Source organism: Cetorhinus maximus, chromosome 4, assembly GCF_964194155.1.
Source record: "Cetorhinus maximus chromosome 4, sCetMax3.hap1.1, whole genome shotgun sequence".
Taxonomy (NCBI): Eukaryota; Metazoa; Chordata; class Chondrichthyes; order Lamniformes; family Cetorhinidae; genus Cetorhinus; species Cetorhinus maximus.
In genome coordinates this window covers 39,162,785-39,173,355 of record NC_135882.1, presented here as the reverse complement: position 1 = coordinate 39,173,355, position 10,571 = coordinate 39,162,785, and the positions used below count along the sequence as shown (strand labels likewise).

The window sequence follows — 10,571 nt, the reverse complement described above, 5'->3', positions numbered from 1 at the left end:
TTTCTACATTTTCTGAATTTTCTAAATATGTGAAAGGGTGGAATGTGCTGGGCTGTGGGGAGAGTACGTGAATTGCTCCTCAGGAGAGCCAGCACAGACCCGATAGAATCATAACAGCACAGAAGGCAGCCATTCGGCCTAAGTACCCCCACCCCCTCCACATTGCGTAGGAGGAGATGGAGGCAGGCTGCTCACTTCTCATTCTTTATGGCAATGAGGATTATGGTGTCCTGCCTCATCGTGCAGGCACTCGTTGGCAGCCCATGCAAAGATCACAGTCTGAAGGAGATCCCCATATTCACTGGCACCTATGGAGCAGACGAGGGCTCTGGTGGAGTGGCTGGGGAGATGGAAGACGAGGAGGGTGCTGGAGTAGCTCTCGATAGCTTCGTCCTCCTCAGTGACCTCCACAACCCTGGGTTGGCCTTCAGGTGGGTTTGATGGGGCTGTCTGCTGATATGCAGCAGTTGTCCATTCCAGCAACCACTGTGCCATCAGTGTGACCGTCCTGTTCAGGGTACGCAGCTCCTCATGTATTCTGTGGATGTCGGGGCTCACACTCTGAGTAGACTGAACCAGGCTACAGAGTGAGGCTTTCACCCTTTCCTGGCCAAGACACTGCACTTGCATCTACTCCAAGTGCTGCTGCATGTGTCTCTCCATGAGAGTGGCCAATCTCTCTTGGTGAGAGCTCGTGTGGTTGAAGCCCCAGACAATGTGGAGCTAATGACGGTGATGGGCTCCTCCACTCGCAGTCCTAGAGCTCCCATTGCCTCAGGGAACTTCGCCAGATGTCCACACATTTGCATCTAATTGTCCAAATATTGTGTCCCAAAGGTGAATCGGGTCACCGTTTTGCATCTGGTTCCTGTCTCTGATCCTTTGGGCAATCAATCCTTCGAGCAGTTGGTAGGAAGTTATTCCACAAGCTTTGGTTTTGGAGTTGTTGCATTGCATGCAACCAATTATTGCTGCAGTAAACATGACACCTGCTTTACTGTTTACTTTTAGAGTGCAGATTTTGAACAGAATATATTAATTGAAAGAAATTTTAATCAGATACGCTATGCTGATTGTCTACACACAGCATACCTCAGATGATGTTGCTTGTGCTGTGGGCAATCAGGAAAGGTTTGACTCCCCTTTAAAACAAATTAATTTCCCTGAATTTAACATGGTTACTGGGATGGGCTATGAGAAATAACCAATAGGGTTTGTGGAACATGTCCAGGCTAGGTAAAAGCAGGAAGAAAGTTCAGCAAATTCCTTGCAAGCTACTAACCAGCTGTGTTGTTTATGGCATGCAGAATGGTAGGTGATCTTTTGGAACTTTAACTGCCTCATTTCTCCACAAAGAACAGCTGTTTTACTACACCAGGTAAGCTTATTACTGCTGCATTGCTTTGTAAACCAAACTGCTGAATGAGACTGAGTGTTGGTTTTTGTTCCACGAAATGGGTGGATATGTTAAACTTCAGTGCTGTAATTTTTGATTGTGTTGTCTTTGAAATGCTTTCAGTTTATTGGAGGGGAAGATCTTTTGCAAAACTTGTGAAACAAATAGTGTGGCTACAAAGTTACAATTGCTTTCAAAAGTAGTAGACTACAATTTTGTTCCTTATTCGTTTGATAAAGTACGAACCTTTAATGGGTTTAAATGACTCCAGTCAAGGTACCTTTGGAGATTCAAACCAGAGAGGCTAGTCAAGGTACCTTTGGAGATTCAAACCAGAGAGGCAACTCAAGAGGAAACAACACAGGATCAGAGGTCCAGTTCGGAAATGGATGGTGAAAAATGATTCACAGTATACAAAGTGCTTCATTTTTTGGGTAATTCCTGTCTCTTACTCTGGATAATTATGCTTTCCTATTTTAGATTACTCTCAATGTGTCTTAGCAACATATAACTTTAAGAGTATCTTTGCTGGTTCTGATCTCTTGCTAATTTTTTAACTGAACATCAAATGAGCAGACAACTTTTCTTATGTTTCTTTAATACTGAATCTATCCAATGTTGCCACAGGATTCTCCACATGACTTCTGAGAAGCTGCAGAATATCACTATACCATCTCATTTTAGGCTTTAATTTCTTAATTAATTTAATGGCAAATAGATTACAAAGCATATAAATAATAGTAGTATAATATTTCTATTTAACACAAAACTACACTAATGTTTTGAAATAAGGGAAATAATAATGGTTCATGACCTCTATATTAAGCTCAAATTTCATAATTAACTTCAGTACATATATAGTTCTTTTTTCATAGGGCAAAATTTTCTGTTCAGCCGACGTGTAAAATGACACATGTGTGATTACGTAAAATGATCTTTCGTCTGGCGGGCACGCACTGGAGTCGGCTGCACGCCCGCCAAGCTGTAAAAGGCCTGTTAAGGCCATTAATTAACTAATTTACCAAATTGACAGGGCTGCCCGTCCAGCCTTAAGAAGCCCAGGCGGCCTTTGCATTTTTCATGAAACCTCATCCACGGGCGGGATGAGGTTTCATGAAGCGTTTGTTATATTAATAAATATTTTTAAAACACGTCTCAGCTCATATGACACTGTCACGTGTGGGGACGTGTAAATGATTTTTCACTTTATTTTAAACTTTGAAACTGACCTTAATCTCCCTGAGGCAGCTCCATGCCTCAGGGAGATTTGTGCTCTTTTGCGCGCGTGCACGAAGAAGCGCAGGCCCCAACTCTCCCTCCTCCCCCAGCCTGCACAGGTAGCACTGAGCGCTACCAGGTGTGTGTCACGCTGGGTGGGCCTTAATTGGCTCGCCCATGTAAAATGGCGGTGCGTAGCCGATCGCAGGTGGCGATCAGCTCCGTGTCCGCGCCCAACCAACCTGCCCGATGGGGAGAAAACTCTCCCCATAATTTCCTTCCTTCCTTGTCTATCATCTGAGGTTTTTGGTAAGGTTCCAGTGGGTATTTATAGCTAAGCCTGATCTGCACCCAGAAGGTTCTGCTGCAAATAGAACAGGATATTAGGAATGATTGAGTTTTGGACAAGTTACTGGCTCAGGATTTCCTCTCCTTGCATTTTTCTCTGCCTTTGATACACACTTGTTTTCGAAGGAGGCTGCACATTTTTTATGTTTGTGCCAGGCACAGCGATCCTGGGCGAGCTTCTTCTAGGACTCAGGATTGTTAACAAAACTTCTAAGTGAAGCCTTCAGAGTCTCCTTGAATCTTCCTTCGATCACTATGAAAGCACACCCCAGACTCATGCCCTCCAAAGAAGATTTACTTTGATAAGTGAGTGTCATGCATTCTGGTTACATGACCAGCCCAACTCAGTTGTGACTGTCTCAGTATGGTGTGGATGCTTAGCATTCCAGCTCAGGTGAGTCTGGTATTTTGCCCTGCCATCTGATCTTCAGAAGCTTCCAAAGGCAGCTCAAATGAAAGTGTTTGAGCTTCTTGACATGACACTGGTACACAGACCAAGTTTTGCATTTATAGAGCAGAGTGTATAGATTTTTAGTTTCATAAGCAGACTCATTCCCACGATTGGGAAATTTGCAGATGACACAAAGATTGGCCAAGTAGTGGATAGTGTAGAGGATGGCCATAATCTCCAAAACGATATAGATGGGTTGGTGGAGTGAGCGGTAAAGTGGCAGATGGATTTTAACATAGAGAAGTGTGAGGTCATACATTTAGGGAGGTCAAGCAGTTACAGGGATTACACAATAAATGGGAATATACTATGAGGGGTAGATGAAGTGAGAGATCTTGGTGTACAAGTACACAGGTCCCTGAAGGCATCAGTTCAAGTAGACAGGGTTGTAAAGAAGGCATATGGAATGCCCTCCTTCATTGGCAGAGGTATAGAATATAAAAGTAAGGATATAATGTTGGAATTGTATAAAACACTAGTGAGGCCACAACTGGAGTATTGCGTGCAGTTCTGGTCACCACATTACAGGAAGGACGAAATAGCTCTGGAGAGAGTGCAGAGTAGGTTTCCAAGAATGTTGCCAGGGTTAGAAAAGTGTAGCTACGAGGAGAGATTGGATAGGTTGGGGTTATTTTCCTTTGAACAAAGAAGGCTGAGAGGTGACTTGATTGAGGTGTACGAAATTATGAGGGGAATAGATAGAGGGACAGGATAAAATTGTTTCCCTTGGTGGAGAATTCTAGAACCAGGGGACATAGATTCAAGATAAGTGGCAGAAGGTGTAGGGGGGACATGAGGAAGAACATTTTTATGCAGAAGGTAATGGGTATCTGGAATTCGCTGCACAAGTTGGTGGTAGAGGCAGAAACTCAACTCTTTTTAAAAATACCTAGATCTGCACCTTAAGTGCTGTAAGCTGCAGGGCTATGGGCCAGGTGCAGGAAAGTGGGATTAGAAAGGGCACCTGGGTATCCTCGGGCTGGCATAGACAAGATGGGCTGAATGGTCTCCTTCTGTGCTGTAACTTTTCTATGGTTCTATGATGTTCAAAGATGTCAAAGGCTACAGTTGCTTTGACAATTCGTGCATGTGTCTTATCATTGATATAGGAGAGCTCAAGAGAGCGTGCTGATGAGATAAATGAACCAATCCATTGCAGACAGATTGGTCATGGTCTGAAGCTTTGGGCTCAAGATAGAATATCCCTGGAGCAGGCCGGTACATTACCTCAGTTTACTTTGTGCTGAACATAAGGCCAAAGTTGTCGCTTCCGTTGGAGAACAAATCCATACTACATTGCATGTCCAGCTCTGAACTGGTAGCTAGTGTACCATCATTGGTAAACAGAAAATTGCAAAGTATATCCTAGGAGACCTTGGTCTTAGCCTGAAGTCATCTGAAATTGAGCAGCATTCCATCCATGCAATATTGATTTTATGGATGGCTTTGGAGAATATGGCAGAGAAAAACATGCTGAAGCATGTTGGCATTAGAAAGCAGCCTTGCTTAATTCCATTAGTGACTGGGAATAAGTCAGAAGACTCACCATCATCCAGGACATATGCAAGCATACCATCATGGAACGGTCAAACCATTATGATGAATTTCTGAGAACATCCAAATTTCTCCATTACTTTTCAAAGGCCCTCATAGCTGACTGTGTGACAGGCCTTGGTCAGGTCAACAAACCTGATGTAGAGTTCCATGTTCTATTCTTAGCATTTCTCTTGAAGCTGTCTAACTGCAAACATCTTGTCAGTGGTTCCTCAAACTTTTCTGAAATCGCACTGACTCTTTGGCAGCAGATCCTTGTCAAAATGTGGCACTAAGCAGCTCAGAAGGATTCTGGCAAAGATTTTGCTGGCAATGGAGAGGAGTGAAATTCCTCTACAATTGGCAAGTTCCTCTCCGCATGTATGGGCAAACAGTGGAAGCATCTTTGTATTCTTGCCTTGCTTCCATATGGACTGAAAGAGTTCAATGTGCTTTTTGACCAGATACTGATCTCCAACATTGTAAACCTCAGCTGGGACAGCATCAGCATCTGAAGCTTTGTTGCTAGACAGGAGTTTGGTTACGTTCGCCGTTTCTAATAGCATGAGCAGGTCATAAAGCAAGCAGTTGATGGCAACATGTGGCAGCCTGATGATTGTTTTTTCATTGATGGATGAAGGCCAATTGAGGACATGGTTAAAGTGCTCAGTTCATGTTGTCCCTTCAGCACTGAGGATTGGTAATGACCCAGTAGACTGGGACCCGTAGACAGATTTCAGAGCATTACAGAATCTCTTCCAGTCTTTGTGGTCTGCATTTGAAAAAAATGTCTTCTTTCTGATTCAGCCAAGTGTTTTGCATCTCTCTGAGCCTGCATTGGACAGTATTGCAGATGTTACGATAGGCATAATAATTACCAATTGCTGGAGCTAACTGGCAAGCTTAGATTCATTGGGCCATATTTTCATCTAGAGGCCTCAGCCTGTTCTAAATTATAGGAGCGGATGCAAATCTTGTGTAAAAGGTCAAGTGCACTTACTTTTTTGGTATCGTTTAATTTGCATAATTATTCATAGAAACGGACATGGTGTCAGATGATAAGGGTACTCAAAGGGGTAAATTACAGGCAAGTCAAATTTAAAGGGATTGGGAAAAGTAAAGAGAGCTGAGAGAGAAACAATCAGAAATCCGAGGTAAGGCTTTGAAAAGCTTGTTAACCCCCTACACCCCTATTCCTCCTGACCCAGAAGCAGTGCTGAAAAGGCACTCCCCAGCTGGATCCAACTGTTCGCACCTCCTTTCAGCTGCCTTGTTTCCCAACCAAGTAAAACCAGAAGCTGACACTTCAGAGACAGGTTAGGTTTGGGTTTCTGATTTTAAACATTTTAACTCCCCTCCTCTCTCTCCCACTGGATCAATGACTCAGATATTCATTTAGATGGGACTCTGTGCAGAAAGCTTTGTATGAGGCTTGAATTATAAGTTCCATAAATTTGTTCCTTCTGGGCTACAGAACTTTCAAATTGGTCAAATCTTGCTCAGTTTTGGCAGAAAAATAAATGCTACTCAACTTCATATAAAACTTCCTCTTATTTTTGAGTATTTCAGCAATCAGCATGTGCTAATATTTCTAACCAGAATCTGTACTTAATTATTTTGTTTAAATGTTCAAATGTTACACATGTTGCCCCTCTCCTCTCTCTTTCCTGGTTTCTCAACCCTCATTTTCAATATAAGGCCCATTTACAGATGGTAACAGGCAGTGACAATGACTGTCAAAGTGCAGTTGATTTTTACACAATCAAAACCCGTGCATTCATACAGAGTTAGAATCTGGCCCAACAAGTTTACTGGAATTTATCTTGTTATGACTGGTCCCCCAATGTGTTATGATCCAAGATGATTAACCCCAAATTGTTATGCTCTGGGGTGAGGAGGGATGAATTGGCTCCCCTTCTTTATTCAACCCCCTCTGTTGGTCATAATATTAATTTAAAAGGATCCCTTCCCTCTTGTCCAAATGTATTTATGTTTTAGAAGGAGCCAATTTAACCAGGCTTTCTTGGGTCAAGAAAGAGTAAGTTTATCAGTTACGAAAACCCGAGGAAAAATAATAAAAACACAAACACACAAACAGATCGGAAATGAGAAGTTGAGTCCAAAAATAAAAGGTTAAAAAAGAGATATGAATCAGTCTTTGGCTTGTGATGAGGAGCAGATGGCAAAACTTTGCAGCTATTAAGTAGGGTGATTCTGGTAGAGCTGACTTTGGCAGTTCAGTAGTTGGTTTGGAGACACTTTGTTCTGCAGGTTAGCTGAAGGAGCTGTGCTATTTCCTTTTTGACCATGGCTTTGCAGACTTGTGACTTGCTTCCAGCAACAGAGAAAGACTTTTTTAACCTGTAAGCTGCAGGGATGTCTAGCTGATGCTCTTCAGTTGTGACCTTCATAGCACACACTAGCACACCAGAACTAGCACACAGAGATCAGGATTGTAGCTAGCTTTTTAACCCCTTTTCTTGTGTATTTCTGGAAGGGAAAAACAAACATGTCTTTTGCCCAGAATCGGCTTTCTTTCAACTCAGATCATGTTCACATTCTGGGATATAACTCAACAGGAGATGATTTTTGCTGAGATGGTAATCTGTTTCCATCAACTCAGCAACCACAAGAGATTAGAGTTCAGCCTTTTGCATTGCATCTCTTCCTTTGAAGTGTTTCTGTCTGAAGTAGGTCTTGACACCTTTTTAGGTATGACATTCCGTTCTCTCTGGGCTAGTCGGTGTAACCCACAGAAGAATTTTCCAGCAAGTAGTTACTTTACATTTTCTGCCAACTTTTGCTTGAAGGTCTTTTTAAAGACCACATGTCTCACTTAAAAAGATCAATATGTCTGTTAGTAATTCAGGCTGTGATCAGCTGCAATCTGTATAACCAGTAAGCTTGGACCATGTATCTATCCATGAAATGTATCACAAATATTGAACAAGATCTATTTTTATTTCCCAAGGGATGGGAGGTACAGAGGAGGCTTACCAGGATAATACCAAGGGTGGGGAGTTTCAGTTATGTGGAAAGATTTCAGAAGTTGGGATTGTTCTCCTTAAAGCAGAGAAGGTTAAGGGGAGATCTAATTCAAAATTGTGAGGGGTTTTAATTGAGCAAATAGGGAGAAACTGTTTTCTCTGACAAGTGGGTCAGTAAGCAGAGGTCATAAACTTAAACTAGTTGGGAAAAACATGAGGGGGAATGGGGAGGATTTTTTTTCCCCACATAGAGGGTTGTTAAGATCCAAACTTGAAAGGTGGGTAGAGACAATTCCACATGAACTTTCAAAAGGCAATTGGATAAGTTCTTGAAAAGGGCTGCTTTGCATGGTTATGAAAAAAATCTGGACTATGGGACTATATTGGATAGCTCTTCTAAAGAGCTGGCACAGGTAGGATGAGCCAAATGGTCTTTCCTTGTGTTGTAAGTTTCTATGAAGATAAACTTTGACCTTTCCTGCCGGTTGGAAGCCATTGTGATCGCTTTGTTCAATTTTCCTTTCATTTGACTTCATGAGTTTAATTGGGCAGGTTGTCAAATGATTGGCAGACCTATTTCTTTTAAAATTATTTCCCATGATTCAATGATTGGCTGCCAGTGGGTGGATTCTTGAAAAGTTACTTCAGCAAATATGTCAGCTTCCAAAAGTGGGAAACAGATAGGTTAATGGACCTTTCCCACTGTCAAAACATGAACCAGTCTTTTCCCTTTTCAAGTACCAATTGAACAGTTTTGTGTTTCCAGAATACTTTAAATATTTCAAAAGTTTATTTTTTTTGCAGAGTTTTGTTTTCTTTTCATCTGTACAGAAGTGAGCAAGTGCGTTTATCAGACCCACAAATTGTGTTTTGCTTCAGTGACTTTGGATCGAGTGGAAAGATGAATTAGGTGGAGTACAGCTTACTTTAGAGCAGAATGTCCATGGTCTATAGAGGAAGAGGACTCAAGTGACTTTACCTCATGATATAAATTTAATAGCCTCTAAAAAGCACCAGGACATGTGTAGCATATATTCATGTGATACCCAAATCCCCTCAAGTGACACATTTCACAGTATGCACAATATATTGCTTTCACAAGCTTAAACTATTCTACTATACTGCCTATAGTATTAAAAATTAGACAGTAAAACTTGGCAGAAGCAATGAACACATAAAACAGTGTACAAACTATTCTAATGTCTGAATGGAGACGTGATAAGAAACGAATTTGCTAGGCAAATGTACTCAGCTGACAACCTTTACAGCTCGTCAATCAATTGGTCCTCTGTGTTTGAGTCATTGCTTGTATAACATTCTCAGTGAGTCAGTTTTTCTGTTGCAAAAGCAAAGTATTGTGGATGCTAGAAATCTGAAGTAAAAACAGAAATTCCTGGATTTACAGGTCTGGCAGCATCTGTAGAGAGAGAAACAGAGTTAGCATTTCAGGTTGATGACCTTCCAAGGTCATCAGACTGAAAGATAAACTCTTTCTCCATCCACAAATGCTGCCAGATTTGCTGAATATTTTAAGTATTTTTGTTTTTTATTGCAATTTCCTGGCTTGTTAGCTTTATGCTTATTTCTGGGTTAGTTTGAGACATTCAATGAAACACGAAGTTCAGCCTTCATTTTTAACATGTTGACTTCAATATAATACACATTATATGACTATGAACACTGCATCATTAAAAAAAAACTAAGGAATATTTATTGTAATACTCATTCAATATTAGAGTTATAGGAAATAGAGCAGGAGTTATCCATTTAACCCTTTGAGCCTGCTCCGCTGTTCAGTAAAATCAGAACTACTTTTCTACCTCGGCTACATCTTCCTGCATTATCCCCATATCCCTTGATTCCCTTAGAAATCAAAAACCATTGAAACAAGTCTTCAATATACTCAATGATCCACAGCTCTCTGGGGTAGAGAATTCTAAAGATTTATAAACCTTTGAATGAAGAAATGTCTTCTCATCTCAGTCTAAATTGGCTAACTCCTTATTCTGAGACTGTGACCTCTAGTTCTGGACTCCCTAGCCAGGGAAAACAGTGTGCCAGCATATACTCTGTCAAGCCCTTTAAGAATTTTATGGCTGGACTTTATGCTCCACCGTGATCCTTGTCCACTGGCTAAAAAGGGGGAAGCCTACCCACAATCCTGACAGCTACCCCACAGCAATTTAACACAGGGAGCAGTGTTAATTGCTTTAATGCAAGACTTCTGTGCCAAGCTTGGTAGAAAGTATTGCTTTAGAGACCTGCCGGCTAGTCAGATGACCAAAAGGTTTGTAGGTCCAGCAGAGCCACCAGGAGCAGTGGCCACAGCTGGGACTACAGTCAGTCCCACCACACTGAGGAGCCCAGATAAGTCAGGGTTCTTTGAGTTCTGCCAACCTGACATGGCATGGGGGTGGGGGGGGTGCAGGTTAGGGGGCCAAGGGGAAGATTAAAGCGGTGGGGTGGGGGGGGTGCTTCCAATGGGCCCCGAGACTCCCCTCTTGCGCGATACCAGCTAGGGCAGCTGGGTATCCTATATGGCACGAGCCTCACCGCCCCCACCCCACCACCCCCCCCCCCCCCCCACAGCCCTCCCACCCTCACTGCAGGTAAAAAACCAACTGCAGCAGGATGAGGT

At 42.2% G+C, this 10,571-nt stretch overlaps 1 protein-coding gene across 7 annotated transcripts in view; it reads left to right on the top strand.

Annotated features, from left to right (window-relative positions):
- Positions 1-1,289: 1,289 nt before the first annotated feature.
- The window catches only part of itprid1 (ITPR interacting domain containing 1), a 259,239-nt gene continuing 249,957 nt past the window's right edge, over positions 1,290-10,571 (top strand). For all 7 annotated transcript variants that reach the window (XM_078540090.1, XM_078540089.1, XM_078540085.1 and 4 more), the window contains exons 1-2: positions 1,290-1,378; positions 1,705-1,830. In XM_078540090.1, the coding sequence (XP_078396216.1) occupies positions 1,796-1,830 (35 nt within the window). In that variant the 5' untranslated portion in view covers positions 1,290-1,378; positions 1,705-1,795. The remainder of the gene's footprint in view (positions 1,379-1,704; positions 1,831-10,571) is intronic.